At 41.3% G+C, this 26,222-nt stretch overlaps 1 protein-coding gene across 1 annotated transcript; it reads left to right on the top strand.

The window, feature by feature from the left end:
* The first annotated feature begins 395 nt into the window (after positions 1-395).
* On the top strand, positions 396-25,257 carry ncf4 (neutrophil cytosolic factor 4). Its single transcript, XM_041037097.1, has 10 exons — positions 396-569; positions 971-1,055; positions 1,132-1,291; positions 8,239-8,309; positions 9,035-9,162; positions 10,401-10,449; positions 18,818-18,916; positions 21,355-21,506; positions 22,003-22,068; positions 24,840-25,257. Exons 1-10 carry the CDS (start codon positions 538-540, stop codon positions 25,045-25,047), a joined length of 1,050 nt encoding a protein of 349 aa, XP_040893031.1. The 5' UTR covers positions 396-537; the 3' UTR covers positions 25,048-25,257.
* The last annotated feature ends 965 nt before the right edge of the window (positions 25,258-26,222 follow it).

Below are 26,222 nucleotides of genomic sequence, written 5' to 3'. Positions count from 1 at the left end.
ACCTTCTGAAAGTGATGGTGGATCATCATCGTTGATATTTATGCCTTTTGGTTACAGGAGGGAGGCTTTGAACATCTTCCTCTGTGGACACACCCATGTTTAGTCCCCGTGAGACTGGGTGCTCTGAAAAATTTCCACACCGATGAGTTTTTTTTTTTGTTTGTTTTTTTTTTTTACTTTGCATCACAAACAAAATCCCAGTTATTCTTTATTCTTTTAGGGCAGCAGAGGTATATATTTCAAAAACACTCCATTTAAACCAACACCATGGTCACACGTATTAAGCATCACAACACAGGCGCATTTTCTGTGTGTGATTTGGATGAACTTTTTTTTTTTTAGGGAACTTTCGCTTCCGGTTGTCTGTTTCCGCACTTTGCGCCTGCCAGCTGCTCCAGTCGCAGTCAGTCAGTCAGTCAGTGCAGCCAGCGGCGTGTGACTGGAGGCTTCGCCAACACCTTCACAAGCAGCGCTTTTCTCCGCGGTCAAGTTAAAGTTTCTCCATCTGTTTGCAATCAGCCCCCGTGCTGTAACATCATGTCGCTGCCGCAGCAGTTACGAGATGAGAGGTGAGTGTGTCCGATGGACTGGATGTCAGTGTAAGATCTACTAACTCTGTATCAGTGACTTTATGCGCCCGCAGTGCGCGGCACCGCAGTTTGACAGCGCTTACAACCGCCAATAGGAATGGGCAATAAACTATGAGTGCTGTGATATTTTCTCGCCAGTGGGCCTGTGAGAATATCACAATATGGTATCAGGTTATTATTAGGTTACATCTCAGTTCACCTTTTCTGTGATCAATGCATCTAAAATATAACAGGGTAATGAAACTATAGGCGGAGTGTGTTGTGTTGCAGGTGCGCAGATTTTGTGTTATTTCTGCGCTGTTGTGAAAACAGTTTCTATGCAAGTTTGTATTTGGTGTATGAGTGTAAAAAAATATAACCCTCATGTTTCTGTTACTCAGTGACTTTGATCAACTGCCTCATAACATCCCTATCAGTGCCACCATCGCTGATATCGAGGAGAAGAAAGGCTTCATCGACTACTTTGTAAGTTTAAAATCAACCCCACACTTTTAACTGAGCGCAAATCTATTTCTCATCTATGCCTCTGCTTCTCTTCCAGAGGTTTGTGATCGAGGTGAAGACTAAAGGAGGGAGTAAGTATCTGATCTATAGGAGGTACAGAGAGTTTTTCAACCTCCACCAGATCCTCGAGTCCAAATACTCCCCTGAAGACCCAGAGAAACCTGGTCCCAACACCTGCATCCTGCCGTCTATTCCAGGTGAGTCTGTGTGTCTCTAGCACTGATAACGTGATAATTGCAGCGGCATGCAGACACACCGATGTTCAATCTGGTGTCAGATTTCACATTGTTCGAATACTGTACGCGTCTGTTGGAAGCACAGGTCAATGTGCAGTTCATTGTGCCCTGCATGAGGAAATCTCAGGCCCAGACTATCTGTAAAGATGCTTTCCTGGCAACACGAATTGAGCCTGAGGCTACCATTCCAGTCTTCAGTGAGTTTAAAAAAAATATATGTTTCTTAGAAATCCAGGCGTGGACTGATAGAGCAAAATACATACCTGTAAAAAGGTGGTTTTGATGTGAACCTACTGTAAGCTGAGTTTTTGCGTGTTTAGACCTCAGCCTGTGGTTTAGACGAGGGAAGGCGGGGCAGAAAACAAGTAAATGTAAAATGTTGAACATCTCTCGTTCCTGAGGAACATTAGTGTTCAGTAAACTCTAACGTGTAAGCCTCCATAAAGCAGTTTTCAGACACACAGCAGCACAGTGTGGAAAAAATGCAGCCCCCTCATTTATTTCAGTGAGATCACCAAGGGCTCCATCAAAAAAACAAAAACTAAAGAGTGGTCTGGAGAATTAGTTGAACCTGGCTCAAATTCTGCAGCAACACAATGTGATGTTGTCACACTCTGTGTTGGCTCATCGATCATATGCAAGCACGCTTCCTGTTCTTATTTAATCTTTTATCTGTGCATGTAGCAAGACTCCTCCACCAATTAAAACCCTTGCATTATTTTAACCTTGTGTCATTTTCAGTCTAAATCCCAGGTCACTAATTTTGCAAGGTCATTTATTGTCATATTATTAATATCTACTGAACTCATCACACACTAACACAGTGTAAAAATCCTATAAAGCTTTTTGTATTTTATCAGTGGTAACTAAAGCACTAATTAGCAATGATTTGGATTACACCGTGTGCTTTTCCACAACTTTTCAGTTTGGCTGACACTTCGTCTCTGTCATCGTGCTAAATGCAGAGAACCTCGATATTATTGTAACACTACAATAAATCATCATCTTCGAAATTATAGTATGATTCCTGACAGCTGGTGCAGGCTGCATGATTCATAAATATATTAAAAGCTCCCTGGAAATATTAGACTGGATTATTCTCCTTATCTTTTAGTTTTTTAATTTATACTTTAGGTATTTAACAGAAGTTAATTCACTAGCACTGCAAAGGTAAAACAAGCTTACATACGGCCAGTTAGCCACCAGTGGGCAGGTCAAAGGTCAAAGCCCTTTGGTGTGTGTTTTTGTCTAGAACAAGCAAGTGCTCAAAAAGAAAATGAGAGCTGGAGAGAAGGAAAGTACGAAAACTGTTTTGCAGTATTATCTTACATCACTGCCTGCTGACTTCTTGCTGGGACAGTGATTACCTCTTTGCAAAGAAGCTTATGGGAAATCCAGCTTTTCTTTCCTCAGCAGAGGACAAACACACAAATAGTTTGTCTGTGCAGACATCTGACCACAGTTGGTCTACTCTGATATTTGGGGTTTTGCAGAATTCTTTTTCGCTAATGTTTCTTTCATATCTCTCCCTGTGTTTGTCATAAAAATTATAGTTCCATTGCATTAATATAGATGCTTTACCACAATGAAAAGATTGATTCTAATAATAATGGTTGCATTTTTTTTTTTGGTTTAGTGAGAATATAGTCAGCAAGGCTGCTGTAATTTCCAGTTTCACAGCTGTGACACTGATTTTGCTGCGTCAGGGCTCTGCCGCTGATTGAATACAGAGCGAAACACTGTACTTTACTGCATCATTTCTGCCGTGTCATTCTGTGACCTTCACCTTCGAATGCAAACTCATTCTGCTCTGCTTCATGCATATGGAGAGGAAGACACTGGGTTTGTGGTGACAGCTGGCTGAAATTTCTCCCTGTGGCTCAAAGAACAGAAGACAAATGTGAAGATAGTTTAGTTTTAAAAGCATCTAAAGCACGTGCATGTTGTCATGTTAGATATAATAAATCAAACATACATCCCTCCTGTCAGTATTCTGAGTATTTAGGAACAATGAGTTTGTTAATTAAACAAACAAACACAAAAACAGCTGTAGATGAAATCAATTCAGTAATATAGTCACTGTTGTAGGGCCCTTCACTTCTCCATAAATCTATTCAAGCTACAAGAGTATATGACAGCATACTTTAGGTGTATGTTGCCACATAACAGTGTGAAGCTTGAACACTGAAAATGCTGCATTGCACCCCTGTTCTCAAAATCTTTATTAAAGTTAATTACAGCTGTTTAGGTTTATCTGTGAAGTGTAATGAGTAATTGTTAACATCTTTACAAACTCACAGACTTCCTTCTGTTGAACTCGGTTAACCTGATGCAATCCTTCTCCTTGTTAGGTTAGAGCATATTGGACTAAAACTCTTGTAGCGTTATGTTGTCAGGATAAATGTCATTTCATGTAAAAAAAAAAAAAGAAAAATACAAGGTCAGTTTAAAACCTTATATCAAAAGAATGTCGTAAGAAAGAATAATCTACAGTGACTGACATTCAGAATAGTCAGAGAAAAGCAGATTCTGAGGGGGAGAGATTGATGCAAAGGAAAATACAAACTGGAAGAATAAGAGTCATGTTGAAGGGTGAAGGGAGAGATGATGGGAACAGAATGAGCAGAAGAACCACATACACAGTAACCAGTAACATCCTGAAGCCCTCGCAGGCCACTAATCCCTACATCATGCCCACTTTTGCCTCTGGACCTCTTCCTATAGTTAGTCGTGTCCAGAGCACCTCTAAACTGAGGCGACCACGGAGCACCTGATCTACGTCCTGAGTCACAGCTGCCGCTCCAGCTGCAACTTGATTCTGAGGTTCACTGATTTTCTTACTGACTCGAGTAGTAAAAACCCAGCAAACCTGCAGATAAAGCGTATCTTGGCTGCCAGTTTATAACACATCATTCTCCAAGCACCTACTTAGAGTTCATAACTATACACCTACAGCAGTTCATAATGATATTTGGTTGGTGGCCATGATCTCAGAGCGGCTGTCCAGCATAATGCGAAGCAAGTCCAGTGTGACTGCTTTGTCATGCCCCCAGTTCTCGGTCATAACTTCTGACCTATGATTCAACTCTGAGTCACGGCCACTCTCTAATGACTCAGACCGAGCTACAGGGAGGATGCCTACAGATTGAAAGACAAGGCAATTTGTAGACAGTAGTGAACTTTTTTTTTTGTTTTGCTGAAGAAAAAGCACAATTTCTGGAAAATCCAGGACCATAAACTCTTTCAAACACAGATACCAACAGGAAGTGTGTCTCACTTCTTACTGGCTCCTAAAGCCACTGCGAACAGCAATGTGGTTTAAAGCTGTAAGATGACAAGGAGTTGAGTCACATTAGTAGAAATTAGATTGAGAAAGCGATAGAATGGAGAAATACAACCAGCAGAGCATGTCTGGACGTTTATTAGTCTAAGGTCTGGAGAGGAGACAGTCATTGGCCCATGCAAGTGAGCTGTTGTTAAAGAAGATTAAATGGTGGGAGGAAACGTCTGGACCGGCCGCAATCAAACCGAAATTTTAAATTAGAAAGAGTCACCGAGTGTAATAACCAGTCAGAGACTGAAGAGTGACATTTAAAAGTCAAAATCAAGTTGAGCAGACGGATGCCGGCAACTATGAGACCAGGATCCAGTCTCAACCTCACTTAATGTGCTCAGTTCAGTAATTATACAACAGTTTGTGTGAGTGGTGTCGAGGCAGAGATGCATGATTGTATCGTAACAGTTTCAGCTCGACCTTTTTACATTTATTTAGTGTTTTGATCAGTGGTTTCCTTCTCAGTCTGTTGACCATGTAATGTAATTTTACATGAAGATAAAATGTAAGTCACTTCAACTGTTCTATAAGATTAGAACTTCACAGCAGAAATTCAGGCCTCGGTCATTGGCTGTGCTGCCGCGTGTCTGTGTTTGTCCTCTTGTCCTCATCTGCTCAGTGGCTCCAGTTTTATTTATGCAGCTCAGTGTTTTCCCATAAGTCTGTCTGTCTAGGAGCCGCTATCAGTGTCCCTATTGATTATCAGAGGCTGGAAACCAACATCTGCACCAATAAAAGCCTGAAGGCTTTGAATGGGTGGCTCAGACCATTGATTTGGGAGAGATGAGGACAGAGTGAGGTGTGTTTGTGTGTAAATTACGTATAGATGGAGAGTCAAGCTGCATTGCAATCACATTGAAGTCACAGAAAAATGTATTTCTCTTTCTGTTCTGACTCAGATGGCTTTAGTTTGGCTATCAATGAATAAAGCATTATTATTATTATTATTAAAAATTATATATAGTCATTATAAATGCAAACACGCTGATGTTCAGCAGGTATAATTTTTACCAAGTTCATCATCTCAGTGTTGTACTGTATGTATGCTAACATTTGCTTTTAAGTACATGGACAGAGTCAAATGTAGACCTGCTGGTGGCGCTAGATGAAACCTTGGAGGATCACTAAAGTTTTTCTGATTTGTCCTGAGGGCAACATGGATGTTTTACCAAACTTTGTGCCAGTCCATCCTACAGATGTTACTTTCTGATCTGCTGGTGGCTCTGGAGGAACAGTCATGGATCACCATGGATTCTGTAGGCCCCTCATGAACTCCCTTGTACGGTTTTATTAAGCCCACATTTGGGACCAGTGGACAATATTACTGATCTTGTGCATTCTCGAGTTTCATTTTCAAAGTGGCCTCACCTGTCTCATCTTCATGGTGCACCTGTGGTGTTGTTGCCTACGCCTGGAGCTCTGCCAGAGCTGGATCCGGCCCGATCCATTAAAACAAGGCCGCTGCTGTTCTCTGATCTCCTCACTCTTTTCTCTGCTCCTGTCTGTCCTGCCCTAAGTGTCTTTTCCTCGCTTTGATGTTTACTGTATCGGTAGTGTGACAGACAGGGGGTAAAGGTACAAATGATTCTTATTATTGACATTTGCTTTAACCTCCTTTGCTCACAAATGAAACAAAATGAAATGTAAGATGACTTTTAAAGATTGTGAGCTGTTTGTCTCTATCAAAATTGATCTTTAATGGCTAAAATCTATCAAACAACTTTCGTATTTAGGGATTATGTCATAGGGTTTAGCAATACCAATTTAGTGATACCAAGATTTCATGCATGTCTCTTTTTCTTCTTTTTATGCACCACTGTTACATGAACGGTGTATTATATTGGTTTTCTTTTCATAGTTTAGGCAAAAATACTTGGCAACAATATTCTAGACATACTCAAATCATCATAGTCTTTAATATGAATTTTTTTTTAACATAAATTCTTGGTTGGATTTAAGGCTGCACCTATCATTGTCACTTCCTATATTGGGAAAGTTCTACTTTTCTACAAACTCTGATTTAGCATCTGCCACTGAGGAGTCTGCTGGATAATATTAGATGTGATGGGTTTAATTGCAGTGCCAGATCTCATCAGGATGGAAAGGGAATAAGAAAGACAGGGGGGGAGAGTGGGGAGACAGAGGGGAGGATGGGTGGTGGGTAGAAGCAGAAAAAAGTAATGGAAAATGATGTAGGTCTGTTTGGTCAAATTTAAGCAGTTTTGATCGATGAGAATCACATAATCACAAATATCTTAATGTCGAAATCGCATGTTTGTTACTTCCTTTTTTTGTTTTCTTAATTTCTCAGTGTCCTTTGATTTCAATTTTCTTTCTGTTTTATGTTTGTGTTTTGCTGATTATATCTTGTATGATTATTTCGAGCCACACAAATATTGCGTGGGCTAAATTCATCACAGATCTGACAATAGAAAACAGGAACAAAAACTATCATGTGAGAGATTCAAGGTCAAAAGAGCATTTGTTCAGCGAGGCCCCGGGAGATGAAGAGAGGTGAGTGAATGATTCATCAGTAAGTGAGTAAATGAGTGAATTTGTGTCTGCGAGTGATTGAGTGAGTTATCGTGCTCGCGAGTGAATGAGATGAGAGAAATTGAGAGAAGAGAGAGGGCTGAATATTGTGGCCGAGGGTCATTAAGACTGTGCTAAATTTGATTTAACAGCAGTGTTAGATGGCCTTGGATGAATTGCTGAAGGGCCTGATTTAGAGTGTTAGGGGTCTGTGCTGTGCCTCATAATTTTTGACTGGACTTGGTGCAATATTAAGGATGAAGGGTAATATTTTTCAAGAAAGATATGTTTTCTAAAGGAGATTTGTCTAGTTAGGGAAAAAAATAAATGTGATTTCCACTTAAAATATGGCCGTAACTACACATACTGCTGTGATGTATACTGTTTTTGTAGAAAATGAACGCCAAGTGAACTAACATCAGGGCCAGATACATACAGGTGTGTAGCTGCAAGACTACCAGTGTGTGTGTACGCACGAACACACATACATACTCTTTTCATCTGATTTATAAAGCTGTTAATATGGATGGTTCTCTTTTATTAATCTCTCTCAAAAAAGATTGTGTGCGAGGGCACGAGTTCCACTCCCTTCGTTAGAGACGCGGCCTTCATCGGTTGTTTGCATAAGAATACCTGTTTACTCCAACAGGCTCTCAGTGAAAATAATGGTGAAGATAAAGTGCAGTGAATCACACTGTTGCTGCATAACATGCTCTAACATGGCCACTGCCATGTTATTTATACCACATACAGTGTCAATAATTCATTAAATCATCACATATGTGATTGCGACTGAAAAGCACGGCTGTCAATCAGCCTTGCTCACGGCTTGTGCAGTTGTCAAAAACTCCTTCGGGTATCTTTAAATTTCTTGGTGTGTGGAGGGCAAATACTCCACTGTACCATAACACACTGAGCTTGTTTTTCCTTCCATAAATAACCGCATGTGTGGGAAATGATGTAGGCCTTGATTATACATCTGACCCCTGGTCTTAAAACTCTTGATTGATTCAATGATTTTCTTCCTGCACTTTGTCTTTAGGAAAAATCTTCATTGGCAACAAGCAGGAGATCGCAGAGAGCAGAATCCCTGAACTCAACACGTACATGAAGGTAATCTCCTTTAATTTTATGCACAGTTCAGCCTTTAATTTTGAACAAAGGAAAGAATCGTTGGCACACTTGGTATCTTCTGCAGTGTGCAGTGCAGTAGCCTACATTTTAGTGGGCTGAATGTTGCTGTAGGTGGATAAGCACCGACTCGGATATTTCAGCAGTAGTTTGCCGATCAAGCTCAACATGTAGGCGTTGCTGCTCTCTTCTCTTTGCTCTGCCCTGTGCCCACATCACGTCTGACTGACTGTAGTTGTGGGACTTTTGACATGTTTCAGCGTTGCTCCATCGCTAAAAACACGATCAGGTTCTCTTTCTCCCACTCACTCACTTCTCTTTTCTGCTTCACTCTTTTTTCCCGCAACCTACGTGGTTCTCACTTTGCCACACTCTCTCGCCTTCGCTCGCCTTGCACTTGTAATCTTTCTGGCTTCATCTCCTCTCTTTTCATCCACTCCTTCCACCCATCTCGCTCGCGTCTCCCACCACCCTACTTCTTCCATCAAACTCCCACTCTCCTTACACCCCTCTTGTCCCTCCACTTACCTCTCTAACCTTCCACCCTGATCTCCCTCTTTTTCCATCTCCACCTTTCGTACGCACCTTCACTTCATATATAGCTTTCTTCTCGTGCTTTTTTACTCTACCTGTCCCTTCCTTTCTTGTGATCCAACCCCTTTTCATCTCTGTTACCTCATTCTCCCTCTCTCTGTCTTCTCTCCCAGAGGTTGCTGGGTATGCCGACATGGTTCCTGCTCGATGCGTCTCTCAGAATGTTTTTCTACCAGACGGAACAGGACAGCCAGCAAAAACCGCAAGCCCTCAGGCGTCTCCGCCCACCTACCCGCAAAGTGTAAGCCCCCCCCTGCACAAAACAGAGGCTGACTGGTAGTAACGCTAAACAGTTAGCTGAACTTTTTTCATTTTCCATACTTTTTACATTGTCATTCTGCATCTCTGTTTATATATTATTAGTAATCAGACCAATAATCCCTACACTGTGCATGCTACCCAGCATGCACAGTGCTGTCCTGAGTTATGATGCCCCGTTTGGCAAAAAAAGTGCTGCCTTGACTCTCTGTCACATCAAGGATAGAACTAAGAAGCGAGCAAACGATGGAGGTGGGGATTCATAAATTTTGCATTTAGAAAAAAATCTTATTACCCTTTTTCACGGTGTACTTCCACATTCACAATGGCCATTCAGGCTACTGATTGGCCCATATCCCTTTGGTCAGGTTACACCAGTAGGAGATGTGGTAAAGGGGCACTCTCTCAACAGGAAGTGATGCAAATGTAGACTCTCATCACTTCCTCTGTTCTTGCCTCTGATCTGTCTTTATTTATTTGGACATATGAGTTTGTGTGTTTGAACATTAGAAGGAACTGTGACATTTCCTCTTTTGAATGTTGCTACACATTTGATTTTCTCATTGTCCTAGTAACCGGTTGCATTTTGTCTCATACTTCCAAAAATTTACAGCAAACAGTGCGATATATTTATTTATTTATTTATTTATTAACTTTATTCAACCTCAGCAAGGCTTTCCCTGCAAATTTGAACCTGCATGTGTGGGTTTTATTTTCATTTTTCATACTTTTTACAAAGTGATCTTAAACTTTTCACCTGAAATTGCTCCAATTTGTGTATTTTGTGTTGTTGCATGAGAAAAACAAAATTGAGTTTGTTATTCTTAAACTTAAATGTTGCATCTCATACATACATATACAACTTAACTGTTTTTGTAATGAATGAAGTGCTACAGTTATTGACGACAGCAGAGTCTCCAGGATGTGGTTGGGGTGGAAAGTGTACAACTGTCACTCCAGAGCTTGGGGTTCAGATCTGTGGTCAGGTTTAGGCAGCAAAAGCACTTTTGTTAAGATTAGGGAAAGATCATGGCTTCTGGACCAAACTGGTGAACTGGCTGACAGACTGACTTTGCCATCACTTGCTGCTAGCATGGCTAAAAGATTAAAACTGTCCAGTTAATGTCACTTCAAAAGATAATGCATGCTGTTACTGGTCACACCTGCAGACAATGATCACTTATGTGACTCATCTTGTCCCTGTCTCGGTTTGTCTTTTAGGAAGGAAGTCAAACCAAAGATGGACCTCTTCTCCTCCCCCAGGGCAGAGGTCTGTGTATTTACATTTTTTTTTTTTTGTTGTTGTTGTTGCTTTGGTTACAGTCTCCATGGCCACCCACAGAGCAACAACTTCTTAGTCGAACAACCACGCAGAATGCACCACATCACCCTGAGAAATACCGTATGATCCTGTCAGCACCCGTGGTGTGACTGTATCTCATGACAGACACACACACACACACACACACACACACACACACACACACACACACACAACTTTATACTGTCCCACCATCAACACTGCATCGCTTTGGGAGACTCACAAACAAGGTGCGTAAAAACACACACTAAAAAAGAAACAACACACACAAACATATCGACTGATGTGACAAATCAATGAGAATAGCTTTTTTACACTTTACCCTCCCTCTTGCCCGTGACTCTGTTGACCTCATCAATAGATCCCGCCTCGCTTCACTTCCTTTTTTTAATTTCTGTATCCATCTCTCCTTTCGTATTAGCCTCCCTCTTACCCCCCCACCCCTTCTCCTCCCCTTCCCACCCTTCCCCTCAAACTACCCTCAAGTTTGTCCTTGTTTCCCTTTCCTCTCCCCTCCCTCTGTCTCCTTCCAAGGTGGTGACCATCTCTCATCCCTCTCTCCCCCTCCTCCTCCTCCTCCTCCTCCTCTCCTTCACATCCTCTCATTTTTATTCCGTTCACTCCCTCCACTCTGATGCCATGAATCAGGAAAAAAGAAACTGTTTATATTCTGCAGTCGTTTATAGAAGGTGTGTGTTGGTGTGTCTTTGTGAGGTTTTGTGGCTGGTGTGCTTCAGGTCCAGGTGTGCGGGAGGGGGATTGGGTCAGGGGTTGAAGTGGTAATGACCTGCCAATTAAACTCTCCAAAGAGGCAAAAAAAAAAAAAAAAAAAGGCTTTTGTTCTTTGTGTGGTCAGCACAATCCTTTACTGACCTTTGAACACACATACACATACATTTGTACTTCTATACTTCTGAGGACTCTTACTGACGCAGTGCATTCTCAAATCCTAATTTCAACCCAAAGCCTAAACCTTCAAACAACCCACTGAAGAAGTGAGTATGAGCCAAAGTGCTCTCACTCTTAAAGTCTGAAACTCTGAAATTGGTCCTCACAAAGATGCAGAAGCACAAGAGCACAAACATGCACATGCTCGCTAACAACATCATAAATATCTACTCTTAAAATAAATCAGTAGTGCCTCGTAGTGACTGTGTGTAATAATGTTTGTGTGGGAGTAACAGTGTTGATAGTACAGTCTGACTGACGATGACAGCCACAGCAGTACTGTGTGGTTTTCTATTTGTGTGTGAATTGTTGTATGAACAAAATGTATTTAGTTATGTGTATTATTTTTTGTTCATAATTTTTTTTTGTTCATTTTAATTCAATCTTTATTTTTATTATTTATTTATTTACATTACATTACATTTTTTACATTAAGACATAGAGGAAGGTGCCGACACATTGAATTGAGAAGCGTCCAGAAAGATTTATTCAGTACAACTATGATGTTAGCAACATTAGGTCTTCATCAGGTTTAGGCAGTGTGTAACCCCTGAGGTCCCTTTACTGCATGTACACTGATTCAGCCTTGGCTCAGACTGAGCCCTCGGTCAAAATGTTGCCTCAAAATAGACACATACAGTTTTTGCCGTCTTGCCCACACTAATGATACAGTATTAGGATGTGCATACACTTTGCTGTAGCTTTAAAACAAGTTAAAAGATCTGGCAGTGCAGTAAGAGTGTTTCTTTTGTTGCAGTGAACTGAATATATTTAGATTTTGGACAAAACAAGACATTTGACAAATAATTAATTGGCAGATTAATCGACGATGAGAATTATCATTAGTTGCAGCCCTAATTATTTTAATGGCATGTTTTTTTTTTTCTTGTTTTAGGAAAGTAAGTTTATACAGATTCTGTTATAACAGAAATGACTTCATGAACTTTTTTTTTTTTTTTGCAGTGTGAGTGTCTGTGTGTGTGATGCACCTTTGCCCAGTTTTGTGAAGTGGCTGTGTCTACAGTGAGTACAAGCTGTACATGTCTGCAGCTGGTGTGTGTGTGTGTGTATATATATATGTATGTGTGTGTGTGTGTCTGGAGCTCTTGAACTGTGTGTGCATTATCCCCTCACAAAAGTGTTTAACTTTTCCGAACCTTACACTACACAGAAAGTGGCGCAGTAAGCTACACACAAATAGCTTACACTGTGTCGCTCACTGCACACTCCAGTGGTCTTTTGTTGCCAAACTAAGAGCAACAACTCCATTTTACTCTGTCCTCTCTCTCTCTCTGCCTCCCCTCTCTCCCACACACAAGTAAAACATTGGTGTACTCTACTCACGAAGCTGCCAGCCTACTCAACATTTATTATAGCTCTCTCTTTCTCTCTCTCTCTTTCTCCTTCTCTCTGGGAAAAATGAGTGCTCCTCTGTGTGTTTATGTGTGTTTGTGTATGTCCTGCTGTGTGTGTTTTTTTCAGCACAGGGAAGTGGCTGTTAAACTCTGTCCAAACAATGATCAATGGCTGGTCTGAGCCTGATGGATAAGAGGAGAGAGCGGGCATTTGTCACAGCAGAGCTGGTGCAAGCGTTAGCGTTTACGCTACAACACTTCATTCCACTCCACTTAGTATTAGCTCAGGCTTAGCTCCATACAGCGAGATGAGTAATTATTGGCTGTGGTGCTGTGAGCTTCAAACAAGGTCAATGGGACACACTGCTCTTGGTTTAACATAAGCTTTTAACGATGCACAAGCTGGAGGGTAGTTTGTCTAATGTGAAAAATTGGGGGAAAGAAAGACGAAGAAGCAGGAGCAGATAAAGGAGAGAAAAAGGGCACACATTACGTTAGAAAGGCAAAAAGGTGGAGTGCAAGAATTCAAGACAAAAACCCATAAAATTAGAAAACTGAAAACCAAGCAGGTCCTAATCGACTGAGGCTCAGCTTCTTTTGCAGTCAGAGCCATTAAAGCAGAAATTAGATCCTATTTTAGATAAAATCCTATCTGGAAAAAAAAAAAGCTGATGTACAGATATGCTTCTCCTCAGCAGGAGGAGATATGGCCGTACTATTCAGATGTTCACTTTTACCTGTATTCTGAACTGAATTTGTGCAGTGGAAGGTTCACTGGTGCGTATGGACGTGAGCCATTGTGATGAAATAATCATAGGTTCAGCAGGGTTGATACTGGAGGTTAGAAGAACATTATGAGTATCATAGCATTGATGTTTTTTCTCAGTTTCTGTCAGTGGATATCTGTTTGAACAATGAACATAAAGCCTACGGAGATGAAACTGATGTGTCAGCAGGTTACATGAGTTAGTGTGTGTTTTTCTTTCAGTATACTGGATTCACATAGACCCTGCTTCTCTTATTTTTCATATATACAGTAAATCAAATATCTATAACAGTGAAAAATGCACGGAAAATTATCACTCTGCACCTCTTCATAGCTCTGTAGCCTCATTCGGCTCAGCATTTTAGTCTCACAGCTCATTCATTATATGGTTCAGTCTTACCACTCAAACCTGTTTCCAGCTGCAGCAGACAGGTGTTTTCAGCTGAACCCATTAAACCCAGTCTATCCTACCTGCCCATCACCAAGCCTCAGACAGACACATTTAGCAGAGAGCTAGTGGAAAAAGTGGAGCGTCTAGCAATCTAAGAGCTAGAGAGAAATTTTCAGCAGGAGTGAGTGGAGAGAAAAACAAGGTCAGATTGAGAGATAATATTTTTAAATTGTCACATAGAAAACTTTGCATGGTGCAGTAATGTGGATTAAAAGGTAACTGAAAACTTATACAGCAAGTCAATAATGTTTTAGGTTTGTTTGTCATGCTTTGCTCAGTGCTTTTGATTCATGCAACATGGGATTTGCTAATGTCCAGATACATCCTGTTGTTGTTCTGTGTGTCAGCCGAAAAGCAGGAGTGACCTGCACAGATACATAGGTACAAACTCTGCCACCTGTACTGATTCTTACATACATACATACACGTGCACATCCTCTTATGAACCTTCACTCCAGGCCTTCTAGGAAGTGGGCCATCTACTTAAAAAAATACACTTTCATTAAACGTCAGGGAGAGAAAGGAAAAAAAAAAAACCTCAATTCTCATCTCCTCCTCCCCATTGCCAGACTAACGAGCTGAAGGTTTAACAAGCTCATTAAGGCAGGGTCGGCGCGAGCCTAATTGTACCAGATGATTGCTCCTGTGGCTGCATGAACCCAAGGGTTATGTGTCTACATTTAGAGACCAGGCACCCGAGGTACACCAACACCAAATACCTGCCCTGGATGAACTACAATACATACGCACACATATATTTATATATATATGAAACAGAACAATCTCAGTTTGCTTTGCATGGCTGGTCAGATTACAAAAAAGAAACTGAGGCTTTTGCATTTCACACATTACAGAGGACAGATTTGTAAGATCTGTGGCTGCTTTGTCTGTGACAGATTCCATCCTGCATGATAGTGTGCAAGTGCAAGTGTTGAAAAATGGTGAATAGATAGAATCAGGCTCTTTCCCTTTGTTTCATAGGGCAGTGGTGGTTTGTTTCGGAGCAACAGATCTCGACATCTGGCCAAATTGTAATAGCCTGGTTCTAAAGCTCTGAACTGCTGCCTGCATCTTCGTGTCTTAAAGGCTCTGCACACCTAGGTTAGAACAGTTGACTGTTTGTTGACATCTCCCTGACACCAAATCCTATTGGTCTGGTGTTGTGCTACTGGACGACTTTCCCCAGCTGATGAAACAGTTGACTAATTAGAGCATTAAAATTGGGAGGTAATTTTCATACACCCGGCAACTAGCCAGCTACCCACCAAGCTACATCCATTAAAAATAGAACAGAAAAATGGGAATCAGTACGGTTGGACAGGTTGTTGTAACTCTAATTACAGAACCAACAGTTCTTAAATTGGCATGACTGTTACGACAAACATGAAATTAATTGCTCCCACAGAACTGAGTTGTTACAGTTCCCTCATCAAGTCAACAAATTTTATAAGTTGGCTAAGTTTCACTGCTTTGAAGAAACAGACTGCAATAGAGACAAAGGGAAAAAGACAAGTAAAGGTAAGGTGGGAATAATGATGGTGAGGAGATGGAGAGAGAGGGAGATAGAGATGAAAAGAGGTATATCGAGAGGGGGAATTGCTTTGTCACATCATATTTGGGGTTTGTGTTGAAGATACGAGCTTATCGCCTGCAACACATTTTTTTACATCATAAATTACGGCCAGCGGCGGGTCAACACTATAATAAAGCAGCGTCTGGAATAAAGCATTAAAAATAGCAGCCTGCAAGTGTGTCCTCAGGGTCAGGGTAATCTCAGTGGATTATTAATCCAGCCAGCTCCCTCACTCCCCAGCTTCATTAATCTGCCACCAGCCTCTGTCTCATTTTCTTTGGACACACATACACACATACTGTAAACTCACACATACACACACACACTTGTACATGAAGTAATTCATTTGCACACACACACACATCTACACTTGAACATTTGCTTTAAAGGTATGATCCTTAACATGTTTTGCTCCTACCTGTCTGTAGCATTTTCTTCAGCACAACAAGCTGTAAACACAACACTGAAATATTACCGCCTTATAAAGTCGTTATAGCTAAAGTGCTGGCACGCTAACTATTTACACATTCAAAAGACATGGAGCAACATTAGCATTAATTTGGAGTTTTGTCCACTTGGCATATATAAGCTCTTTATTGAAAACAGTTGCCTGCAGCCATTGGAAAATATAACTGGAAAATGATAGCATTTAGGCCAAACCAAAACAGAAAACCAGAAACCAAAACAGTGAGCTCAAAGGTGCTAAAACACTCTGTAGAACTGCTTTAGAGTCAGGGGATAATTCTTGTGACCCCTTTCACATGGTACAGTCATTTATTTATTTATTTATTTTAAATTGTTAATGTAAAGAGCCAGTGCAGTGCTTAGGCGCTGCAGTTCACTGAGTTAAATGCTAACATGCTGAAGCTAAGCAGGTCTAATGTTTACCTTGTTCACAACAGGTAATTTATCACTAAGTGTACAGTACAGCATTTGATGGGAATGTTATTAATTGTGCAGGTATCTGGTGATTGACCAAGGTATTGAACAGTTTTGACCTGGTGATGGCGCTAGGTGTAAAGTCAGCGGATCACCAGAGAGATTACAACTGATCCTGAGGGGTAGGAATCACGAATGTTTGTACAGAATTTTAATTTGAAGTTGCTGAAATATTTCAGTCTGAACCAAAGTGGTGGACGGACTGAGACACAGCGCAACGTTGCCGACCATAGAGCCATGACCCTAACATGGCTAAAATATTGATTAGTGCAGCTTTAAGAGTTGTAACTTTAAATTTATGTCACAAGGAAGCAGAGGTTCCTTTACGCTCACTCACTCACTCACTCACTCACTCACTCACCCTTTGTCCTTTGAGGATTATCACACAGAGCTGCTTGCTGTGGAACAACCACGTGAAGACAGCAGTGACCTATCAGCCCTCTGCAGCCCTGCACCTCTGTATAAATTTCACTTTTCTTATCTCCTCCTCCCCCTCATCCTCGTTCTCTTCCTCCTCTTCCTCCCCCTCTTCTTCACCTCCCTCCCACTGCTTTAACCGCTCCTCGTTCTTTTTTTGGTCTCGCGGCTCCTCTCTAATTCTCCAACTCCCTTTCAGTTTTACCATCTCTTGTCATTGCTTTCCTACTGTGGTTGTGATTCTCCACCGAACCTCTTAGTCCAACGTAGCTGCTCATCTTTGTTTCTCTTTCTTTCTTTCTTTCTTTCTTTTTCTTGCTCTCTTTCGCTCTGTGCCTCAGTTGATATTGACAATACAAATGTGTGTGTGGGTGAATATCGGCAAGAGTGTGCACATATGTTTGCTTTTGAATCTAAATGTGCACATTTGATTCGGTTTATTGTCATTACATAGTACAAGTACTAGAACAGTGAAAACATTATTGTCACTTGTGTTTATGTGTGTGGTACTGCATTTGCAAACACCTGTGTGTGTGTGTGTGTGTGTGTGTGTGTGTGTACATCTCTAATAGGCTACTTTATCATCTGTTTGATGAGTCTCTGCAGAAGGACAGGAATAGGTTTAAAGCATCGGTAATGACTCTACTGAGCTCTGCTTTAAATGCAAATTCAACTCTGGCAGGCTTTCCAGACACACAGATGCTAACCAGGACGGTCGAGCATCCAGTACAATACCCCCCCCCAGCATGCACACCAAAACACACACACACACTCTTGCCTTGCAGCGGGGCGTCTCCTCAGGCTGTATCACTTTTGCAAACTGCTTGTAGATGCTTTTTACTTCATCCCACACACATTCTCTCACACACACTTACTTAGATGCACAAATACTCAAGATAGTACTAGCACATACAGCATACCATATGCTCTTTGTGTGTATATACACACATGCTCATGATGCAACTCATCTCGATAATTGTTTGACGATTTAAATAATCAGCTTCTTAAATGTGATGATTTGCATCTTTTCTGGGTTTTATATCACTGTCCAATGAAAATCTTTGGATCTTGGACAGAAAATAAAAGCTGTGGACCTTGGACCTTGGCATAGCTCACTTTTTTCACACATTTCAATGACCTCAAATAAATCTTAAAATAATTTGTATAATAGCAACAATAGTCCCGGACTTTCACACACGCCTACATGGATTCACCAGTACAATTAAATACTATTACATATTGCTAGAAAGTACAGTATCTGCTCCACACAAACGCACAGATAGACCAGCTGCTTAACTGAACACGTGCTGTGATCCTTCTCTGTCATCCTCTTTCCCTATTTCCCCGCTTTCTTTTCCTCTCGCTCTCTTTCACACACACACACACACACACACACACAAAGGTCTTCTTACACATTGAACTTAATTCTTTTTTTCACCAAGTATCTCAACAATCTTTACTTCTTCAAGAGGAAAAAATATACTCGTCTTTTCCAGCATCCATTCCTTCCTCATTTCCTCACTTTCTTTCTCTCTCTGTCACACAGAGGTCTTCATATGCTCCAAACTTCACTCCTTTTTGCTCAAAAGTCTTCACTCCTTCATTCTTATCTTTTCAAGCATCCCTTCTTTCTCTGTTTTTTTATCCGCCTCTCTTTCTCTCAAACTCACGTTATTTCTCATCAGCAAAAAGTGTGTTAAGTCTTACCTGTCCGCTCTCACCGTCTCTTCTCTCTTTGTGTTGAGTGCGTCCGTCTCTCTCCTTTCTTTCCTCTCTCCTCTCACTGACTTGTGTGTGTGTTTGTTTTTTCTTTGTGTGTGTGTGTGTGTGTGTGTGTGTACGTGTCTGCGTACGGGTGTGTGTCCTAGGCGATGTTTGACTTTCGCGGCAACAGCAAGGCGGAGTTGAACCTGAAGAGGGGAGAGGTGATCTTCCTGCTGCGACGAGTCAACGCCGACTGGCTAGAGGTAAGAGCAGAGAGAGAGTGAGAGTGGGTGAGGGAGGGAGGAGAGAAAGAGTGAGGGGGGAGGGAGGGAAGGAGGGAGAGAGAAAGGTAGAGAAGGAGGGAGGGAGGGAGGGAGGGAGGCAGTGAAAGATGGATGAGAGTGAGAGGGAGGAATGGGAAAGATATAGAAGAGGTGGAGGGGGAGAGGAGACATAAGATAAGAAAAGAGAAAAGGTGGTGAGAGAAAGAGAAGGAGGCGCCTTGATCTGGATGGTGGAGGGGAGGAATGAGATGAAAGAACGGAGGAGGAAAGAAGAGTGAAAAGACAAGAAGAGGAGAAAGCGAATGGGAAGGGGAGAGGGAGAGAAAGAAAGAAGGAGGGAGGGAGAGAAGAAGAGAGGGAAATATACATGAAACTTAGAGATGAGAGGGTGAGGTCGAGGGAAACATAAAAAGTGAGCATTAAACGAGAAGAGACAATAGAAAGAGAACACAAGGAGATTCTGTGGCAAACTAAATGAGTCAATACACAACCACCTCCTCTCCATCTCCTCAAAAAGATGGCCAAAAATATATGGACAGAGATATTTTAAGTTGCTTTATGCTGATGGCATGCAGCACATGTGGAACAATATTTGCAGACAAATGTGTTCACACACGTATGTATGCAGACGCCTGCTGTAGTGTGCCACATACATGAATGTGGATCAGTTTTTTGGATGGTATCTGCAGCTTTATATGTACTTATGATTTCCCCAGTTTGATGTGGAAGAACTGGACTGGTCTGCACAGAGCCTTGACCTAAACTGCATCTGATGCCTTAGAGGTGAACTGGAGCATCACCTGTGAACCAACATCAGTATGTTTCAAAATGGCAAAAGGGAATACACAAAATAGTCCCTTTGTACGTTGCAGCAGCTAAAAAGTTAATTACAGACTATAATAAAACTTTAAAAAAATTAAATTGTGTCATTCCCACATGGCAGCAGACCAGTGCAGTGACCACAAAGTACCATCGCTGGTGTGATTGGAGGTGCCCTGCTCCAGTTTCCTTTTCAGGAACAATTACTTAATGAACAAAATGTCCTGATTACACATTGCAAGTGTCACGTGTAAGTCGTCGCCGTCCAAAACGGGATGTGGGACATTTTAATTAGCTGCTCAACATAAAAATGCAACACTGGAACATTGGTGCTGGCAAATAGTTGTCATAGAAATTCTGCTTTGTCACAGAGTACTTAAAAGAAAGGTCAGGAAACGTGTTTAATAAAAATGTGTGAGGTGTTGCGATAGAGTGTGTGAGAGAGAAGCCGGGAGTGGGTGAGTGGGAGAGAGAGAGAGAGAGATGAGGTGGAAGCTGATGTGGTGGGAGAGAGGGAGGGTGGGAATCAACACTGATGGAGGAGGAAGATGCACTTATCCTGCCCCTGGCTTTCTAGAGACATCTTAAATATCGTAATGGAAAAAGCAGATAATACGTTTATTCTTATGCAACACTGCAAACACTATCTTGTTGTTCTTTTTTGGCAAGTTTGCATCCACCCTAGTGGTTTTTTTTTAGGGGGTGGGTGAGGTTAATGCAACACTTACAACTTGTGAAGAGTTGACTGAGTGCCTTTGATTTAGTCAGTAGACAGAGTGGCTGTGGGTGGAAAACGTGACAAATCCAACTGGCAGGCTGGTGCATCAAGGTAAATGTTTCAAACACACCAAAGCAGAGAGCCCTCCACAGTTTTAGGATTCCCAGAGAAAATGAGAAACACTTTGATCAGCAGCTGCTGTGAAGCTGCACATGAGAGACAGACTTCATCTCCAGTCGATGCAGTGATGCCGCTCAGCTGCTCGAGGTGTTAATGCAGATCAAGGCTTTGCTTTACTGTCCACCCGTCGTGCCTTACAGAGGACAAATGTCAGGATATCTTGGCCTCATTACATTACATTAGCTACATTACTTTGGACCAACATTTATGGAAGATCAACACTAAAGAAAAGATTTCCAGTAATGAGTCTCACTGACTGGGCGAATGGTGAACGTACAGGATCTCAGGACCAGTGGGATGTTCTCATCATTGTACTGCACCCCAAAGTATCCATAAGATAAGACGGGTGCCTTTTTACATAAAAGCTGCTGCCTCGTTCTCCTGTAAATGTGTGAGTGAGCTGGATGCTTTTTGAAACGGTCTCTGCGTGTGTTTATGCAGACTTAACACACCTGGGGTGTAGTAAAAAGGCTGTATGGTTGTGTTGAGTGCTTGTAACATCAGCAGCATATTATGAATAGGCTAATTACTCAGGAAAGCTTGTCTCCAGATGCACCTCCATGCTGCTTTCTTGTGTTTCTCTCCTTTAAATCATCAGCTCATCTTGTCAGTGCCTTATCACCGCATCCTCTGAGACTCTAACCATTTATCCTCTTCTCTCATAAAACTCCACCCTTCTCTTTTCTTGCTTCCTCTTCAGGGCACCGTGAACAATCAGACGGGTATTTTCCCAGAATCCTTTGTGAAGATCATAAAGCCCCTCCCAGAGAGCGACTCAGATACTGAAGGTGGAAGCCACACCTACAGCTGCCTGCGCTGCTACTTGCTCACCCCCTCTGGAGTTGACACCAGGTCGGTTTAGGAGGGTAACGTAGGCTGTCCATAAATACACAGCTTCTCTTTAAGTGAATATACACCAGACTTCATGATGAATATGATCGACTGCAGTTTTATCCAAACTAGCGGTAAAAGGCCTGGAAAGATTTCGACTGTAACTTGCAGAAATCTGTAATAGTCTGCATGCTTTTTTGTTTTCTCTCAGAGTCAAAAAACAACTCAAAAGTGAATCATTCCTCCTCAGTTCAACTGTTGAAATGTTTCGTGAACACTGTGCACAAAGCAATTCTACTCCGTTGGGGTTTTTTTAAATCTTAATTGCTGTCGTTCAGACATGTATGTGATGAAATCAAACTGTTATTGAGTGTACTAGTTAAATCTCTTGTTACACATCTGGTAATTACACCTTTAGGGGTGAATCTTTCAGTTGTGCATCAACCTTTAAAAATGACTGCCAGTCGGCCGCATAGCAGCGCAATAAATGTGCTTGATTGTGTGTTTCTTCTTACAGAGATGTGTGTGTACAAGAGGACCTCACCATCCAGCCATCATACAAGGACTTACTGGCTCGTATGAGGTAGCAGACAGACTCTTTCCTCACTCCTTTTCACTTATTTTTTACTGCTCAAGCTGAAACAAAGGATTTACTGGACGTTTAAAAGTGTGTGCTTTATGTCTTCTTCTTTTTTTTTTTGCATTTACACCCATGTGAGAAACAATGATTGAGAGGAATGTGAGAATCATTTTTTGGGGGGTGTTAAGAGTGGACTGTTGTTCAGCCGTGGAGGAGAAAATGATTGTGTGCAACCTCACACCTGTGAGTGAATCACCACACCTTCCAAAAATGTGATAATGGAATACAAAGCGGACATATTTGATGAAAGGTTGGAGTGAAGTCAGCGGAGCATGCGGCAATTAGACTGTTTTTTGCATGTAAACCATCACAGTCTTACAACACAACCACTTCAACAATATCACATAATCCTTAGTTTCCTACTTCTGGTTCTCTGTGCCACAGAAGTACATCAGTGGAAAATTGCTAATTGCTGACCGCTAACCTTTAACCTCTGCTTTGTAAATCATTTGTGAAGTGTTCGACCTGTTTTATTAAAGCCATTTTAACTAATTAGACTTAAAAAGAAGGTGATTTAAATCACAAAATCTGAGCTTTTTGTTCTCAGGTCCATGAACACATTTTCTTATCTAGTATTTCTTCCGGAGATGTACTGATGAGCTACGGCGATTAGTGACCTTTGTGCATTTCTCAATATTCTCAATATTATGTGTGTGTGAGGCTGCGTAGAAGGATGAGTAGAAGTCCATTAAGTTTGCAAACCTGCAAATTGCCAGTTGCCAATCATCACTGCTCCTCAAATTGGTTCCTATGGGACCTCCGACTCCCCTCGCCTCCCGTCCCACTGCACCACCATCACCGGATGCATATGTTCATTATACTATCATATTTATTCTTCTCCGTCTTTTTCTCTTTTCTCTTACATAGAGATAGACGGAGAGGGAGAGTCTCCCTTTCCCTCTATCTCTCATTAGTTGGTAATTTAGATAGGTGAGCGCTATGATGATTAGCCCTCCCCATTCATAATCAGTTCATTTCCGCCGCTTATCTGCTCATTATTGTTTTTCTGTGTTCAGGACTATTGTGCCCTGGAGTAGGATGGATGAGACCCTCGTCCTGAGTTTTAATATGGCTTAGCATTGATAAAGTGAGGGGGAGAAGGAAGGGAGTGGGAGGGTTAGGGGGGGTGGGGGGTGGAGGTATGAGGAGAGATAGTAAGCAGGAAAGGAGAAGAAAGAGGATTGCGTTGTATAAAACAAGAAAGAGGAAGAGAATCAGTAGGAAAGAAGTGTAGCAACTGCAAATGTTGCTAAACTACCGGTACTAAATAATGTGGTAAATATAAATATAATAACATCTGTAAACAAGTCTATGATGGAATAAAACTAATTAGTTTGATAAACTGTCAGATAACATCACATCGCGTTAATGATTATTAATAATTCTGCTTCTTGTCATTAACACATTTAAAAACACTTTTCATCACTACCATCAGTGTTGTATCAGCTGATACAAACAGAGAGAGACTCCGTCAGTGCTGCTGATGGTAATTCTGCCATCAGCCCTGACATGTTTTCTGACAAACTGAATAACACTATTCTATTAAATGTCTGTCATACAGTAGTGTGTAGTAATTTTACTTAAACGTGATTTTTACGTGTTAATTTAGATATTTCTATGTGGAAGCGCATGTCTTCTTTGGTAAATGCCACTTGTCCTTTCATTGCTTGTGGCAGGAAGTGACCGAATATTTCTGTGCTTGTCCTTCATCAGATGTAATACCTCATCACGTTGTGCCTCCAGGAAGTCAACATAAAACTGTGACTGTGCCTCTCGTTCTGGTTTTTTCTTTGTCCCTCTAAATCCTGGACACAAACATTACAGTCTGTTTGTGCAAAACACTGACTGTAGAGAAGGTGGTGCAGTTGTCAAACTTCCTATCTGCACTTATTACCCGTTTCCTTTGATCCAGCACATGCTCTCTTGGTGATAATTCTCACAGCAAAATTTTAATTAAACTATAATGTATCAACAAAAGCCATGTGGGAGCTGTCGTTTCCTTCACTGGAAATATGGCGCAGGACTCTCTTCTAATGTTTGCTTCAACATTAAAGTACAACAACCATTTAATATAAAAGAAACATATAAAAGCAAGTTTACTCTCACAGAATACTCTGAATAAGACCTACCACACAATAATAAAATTCTAATAATAAAAAAAGTGCAGAGCCTAACAAAAGAAAGACTAAAGAAGTTTTGTATCATTCATTGTCCTCAGAGAAGTGAATAAACTTCTGAATCTCAAATATATTGTTACTGTGGTGCCTGAAAAAACTGATATCGCGAAGCCCCATCTCAGTTGATCATGATTAATAGTGTTTTTGAAAATGCAGAGAGGTTGGCGCTGCTTGTCCTGTTCTGTCTTTATTGTTGTCTATTGCTATTTATTTATTAAGTACTTGTAAAAGTATTTTAAACATGCTGGAAGCTACATTTTAATTGGTCTCTCATGCTTTTCTATATCTAGCATAACAAGAAGCTCAAAAACTTTTATTCTATCTATCCATTTTATTTACAAAACGTAATGATTTATTGAACAACGTTGACTGCTTTCTATTTCCTTTCAGTCTCGGTGCGATTGTTTTGAGTCTGACTGCTGTAACGTCAGATACTATAATGAATGAAAGTAAAAGATGAAAAACATGTCTAGGTTTAAAGTGTCTGAAAACACCCAAGGTCTGAAGTTCCTGTCTTCTTGTCCTTGTCTCCCTCAGAAACGTCTTCCAAGAGGACGACATCGCCCTGAACTACCGCGACCCAGAAGGCGACCTCATCCGTGTCCTTGACGATGAGGACATCCAGCTGATGATCAAGGAGAGCAGAAGTCAGCAGGGCAAAGTCAACAGACCTGTCAATCAGTTTCCATGGGAGCTGCATGTGACCTTGGCCTCTGATCTCTCTGTTTACAACACCGAGGCCTGAGTGAGAGGTACAGACCCAAATTCAGGGGAAGCAGAGAAGATATTTAGTATTCTTAAATGAAAGCGATGAACTTGACCCAGTGGATAATGCTGGTGAAGTTGCCTGTGTGCGGTTTGTCTTTTCCAGGCATTCATATCTCCAAGTTCACTGCTGTGTCAGTTAATGGCCGATACATTTCACTTAGTAATAAACTAATTTAATAACATTTTCCACATTTTGCATGCTTTAGTTTTGTTCTTTTTGGAAGTCGTTGCTATCAGTTGCGGTACACTGGACAATACTGGAGCAGCAGGGCAGCACACAGCCTGGTATATTTAATGTTAGCCTGGGAGCCTCAGCTCAGGGTGAAGAAAACATCATGTACAGAGCATTTGCAGATTTCAAGTACAACAGGAGTACAGAAAATGTCGTTTGTAAAGGGAAAAAAAACAAATATCCAAATAAGAGGTGCGCTGACTCTTGAAGCTAAACACACTTTTCTCTTATTAATGAAAAGTTGTTTACATTCAGGGTAATCGGAGAGATTCTTTTGCACACGTACAGACTGAGACAGCGTTTCACTACTTTCCAAGCATAATTGCAAATAATTTAGGTGCAATAGTTTTCAAGCAAAACAAACATATTTGCTGGTTCTAGCCCCTCAAGTGTGAGGATATGTGGCTTTTCTCTGTCATTTAGCACAGAAAACTGAATCTCAGGACTGTTGGTCTCACAAAATAAGCAAATTGAAGACGTGACCTTGGGATTTGGGGCTGTGATGGACATGATAATGGTAATGAAAATGTTTTGTGTGTGTGTGTGTGTGTGTGTGTGTGTGTGTGTGTGTGTGTGTGTGTGTGTGTGTGTGTGTGTGTGTGTGTGTGTGTGTGTGTGTGTGTGTGTGTGTGTGTGTGTGTGTGTGTGTGTGTGTGTGTGTGTCTGTTTCGTCTCACTCACACCGTGCATTCACATTTTGTCCATGTGTCTGCATTTCATTCACACTCGCCTCAGGAAATTCAGATATTGCCTTTGCTGGTAAGACAGTTTTTCCTCATCTTTAATGCAGAGTTATTCTCCTCATATTCCTCTTTAACAACCTCTCCCAGGCACTGTGGAAGTTATGCATCTTTAAAAGTTGCTTATTGCACCAGAGGTGACTGATTCTCGCCCCTACTTAAGTGTAAACACCCTCATTC

This window comes from Toxotes jaculatrix, chromosome 4 (genome assembly GCF_017976425.1).
Source record: "Toxotes jaculatrix isolate fToxJac2 chromosome 4, fToxJac2.pri, whole genome shotgun sequence".
NCBI classification, from domain to species: Eukaryota; Metazoa; Chordata; class Actinopteri; family Toxotidae; genus Toxotes; species Toxotes jaculatrix.
The sequence above is the reverse complement of the archived record's forward strand: the minus strand, read 5'-3'. Positions and strand labels throughout refer to the sequence as shown.